This window comes from Priapulus caudatus, unplaced genomic scaffold (assembly GCF_000485595.1).
Source record: "Priapulus caudatus unplaced genomic scaffold, Priapulus_caudatus-5.0.1 Scaffold211, whole genome shotgun sequence".
NCBI classification, from domain to species: Eukaryota; Metazoa; Priapulida; class Priapulimorpha; order Priapulimorphida; family Priapulidae; genus Priapulus; species Priapulus caudatus.
This window is the reverse complement of record NW_014577272.1, coordinates 353,259-355,915: the sequence shown is the minus strand read 5'-3', so window position 1 is coordinate 355,915 and position 2,657 is coordinate 353,259. Positions and strand designations below refer to the sequence as shown.

At 43.3% G+C, this 2,657-nt stretch overlaps 1 protein-coding gene across 1 annotated transcript in view; it reads right to left on the bottom strand.

Annotated features, from left to right (window-relative positions):
* Positions 1 to 394: 394 nt before the first annotated feature.
* LOC106807382 (FMRFamide-activated amiloride-sensitive sodium channel-like) overlaps positions 395 to 2,657 on the bottom strand; it is a 6,868-nt gene continuing 4,605 nt past the window's right edge. Inside the window, exons 9-10 of the mRNA XM_014809699.1 lie at positions 1,082 to 1,151; positions 395 to 538 (exon numbers count right to left, since the gene is read on the bottom strand). Coding sequence (XP_014665185.1) covers positions 395 to 538; positions 1,082 to 1,151 — 214 coding nt within the window. The remainder of the gene's footprint in view (positions 539 to 1,081; positions 1,152 to 2,657) is intronic.

The following is a 2,657-nucleotide window of genomic DNA, read 5'->3' as shown; positions in this document are numbered from 1 at the left end:
TATAACAGACAAGTATCGGTAAATTGATGCCGAGATGACATCGATATAAATCATCGACTAATTGACCATCGATCGATATTGGCAATCATCGATAAGCTGTTGGAAAACCTTTGCCAAATTTAATCCCTCCCAGGGGATAATGGGTGTGATGGAATGAGACGTGATGCGAGGCGATGTGACAGGATACGAGGCGATGGGAAAGAACGGGTTGGATTTGGGTGCGATAGGGTGGGATGCGACGCAATGCGATTAGATAAGCTAGGAACCTAAGAAAGATTCTCATCCAATTCTGTGCATCTGTCATGGCGGCCTTACATCCGGGAATCTACCACCGACATCCGGGTAACATTCGTTCCGAATTGTTGATAACACAACGGTCCGACATTGTCTCCCGCTAATCTACGGAGACATAGCTTCCACTCGAGCAGACGAGACCGAATACGTTCACGAAGAGAGTGGCCATCTCTACTCCCGTCAGCAGAGTTGAGCCCGTGAAGAATCGCAGCATCCCGCCCACCTGCGCCAACGCTTCCGGAACCTGCGCAGGTTAATTAGTAAATTAATCAATTAATTGTTTAATCGGTGCGCGCGACGTCGTTACGAGCAGAGCGGCGATGTTCGGGCGAATGTTGATTAGCTAAAGTAAATTGCAACATTATTACTACTACTATACTTCCTCGCTGAAATTATTTAGAATAAATGTGTGCGTTCAAACGCGTGTGCGGTCCTCACTTCAATAGCTCAAGTATTTAAAAGAGAAGCTATTTGCAGGTGAATTTACCATGATAGTGATTATAATCAACATTAATAAGATTCAGAATTAAACCGACTAATAATAATAATAATTAGAGGCAGTTCTCATGGTACGGGATATGATCTTGGTAATTGACATATGGTTACAGGAGACAGCTTGGAAGCCTGGTAGACGTCAGCGGTACGCTCTACTTCAATCCTTCATGAGATATACGTACGTGGAATCGCCAATATAAGTTCAATCTCACCCGAAACATGAAAAAGATTCGCGCATTGATATAAACTATATCACACATAATGAAACTACTGCAGTGCTGGTTTCACCTACCTCCATCACCGGCACCTCCTTGACTTGCGTCTGGGCGACGTCCATAAAATGAACCTCAACGCTTGCCAATCTGTAAGCGATAGAATGAAACGTAGGGCATCTACAAACTGGGTTTACACTACAGACTTCATGTTGGCGAATTGGCAAGTTGGACCAACTTCCTGACTATACAACCGACAATCGGCAGTGTAAACGCAAAGGTTGCGCGACCGATCGATAGCAACTAGTTGGGAAATTAGAACATGTTCTATTTTCGCCAACTCGGAGTTGGCGAATTGGGAAGTTGGTCTAACTTGCCAATTCGCCCAACTTGCTAATTCGCCAACATAAAGTCGTAGTGTAAACCCAGTTTAACGTTACGGCACACTAATCCAGTGTCTGCATCTCCTCGTAGCACTGGTAGATTCAGGAACGGGCCGACGTGGGGGTGGTGAGTGGGGCGATTGAGGAGAACCACTAGCGAGAAGGGTTTGTGAGTGCTGCGTAAACTTCATCAATGGGGTTCATGTCAGCCGCACGCGTCTGCGCTACCGACGGAAATCTCCAACCTCGTATAAGCGAATTAAAATGTTTTTCCCAAAAAATCTAGCGTTGACAGTGAGCTCTGCACGATACAACCCTGAGAATTTTCTGCCGATATGTATAGCATTGGCGAAGAGCGTTGTTGTGTAGTCTGATAGTTGCCGTGTGAGTTAGCCGCGTAACACCGGAGCGTCATGATTGCACGGTATCTAATTACAACTACTTACTGTTCTATAACAGGACCAAGTTCCGTAGTGTCGGTCAGATAATCCTGCAGAAAAAAAATAAAAATTTTAAAACTGTGCGTTTTCAACAGACGTGGTTGCGTGCGTGTGGTGTGTGCGAACGTGCGTGCTCATGCGCACGCGTGTGTTTGTGTACGTACGCGCGCGTGCGCGTGCGAGTGCGTGACACGATTTAGCTCGCATTATCACGTTTCCATTATTAGATGCGGGACACATTTTTGTTATACGCACACACTATTATTTTTGTTCTTGCATTTACGTGAAAATCATTCAAAGCTTTAGCAGTCACGTATTTGGGAATTCAAATTCAGACGTTAAATATGAAAAAACTCCTACCAGAACTATTGAATATAACGATAATTGTCGCGTTTTTACAGTAGTCATTCACTCTATATGCTCACCCGGTACATATCAGAAGGCCACTTCGTGGTGAACGTGTTTGAATCGTAACGGATTTCACTATAAACATAATATTTATCACATATATATATTTATTCGCAAAACCGAGATTTCTCATTATGTATGTGAAATCTACCTTATATCACGAGAAAAATATGGCGAATGTCATCATAACATAAGTATGTAAATTACAAGCTATAACATTACACACATATAAAAACTAAACACATATATATATTACACACAAGGCTAAAAACTAGCCGAATATAACATAATACAACCCTATTATTTACTCCGGGTTATCGCAAATAAACACACACACACACACACACACACACACACACACACACGCGCGCACACACACACACACGCACACGACACACACACACACACAACAACACACACACACA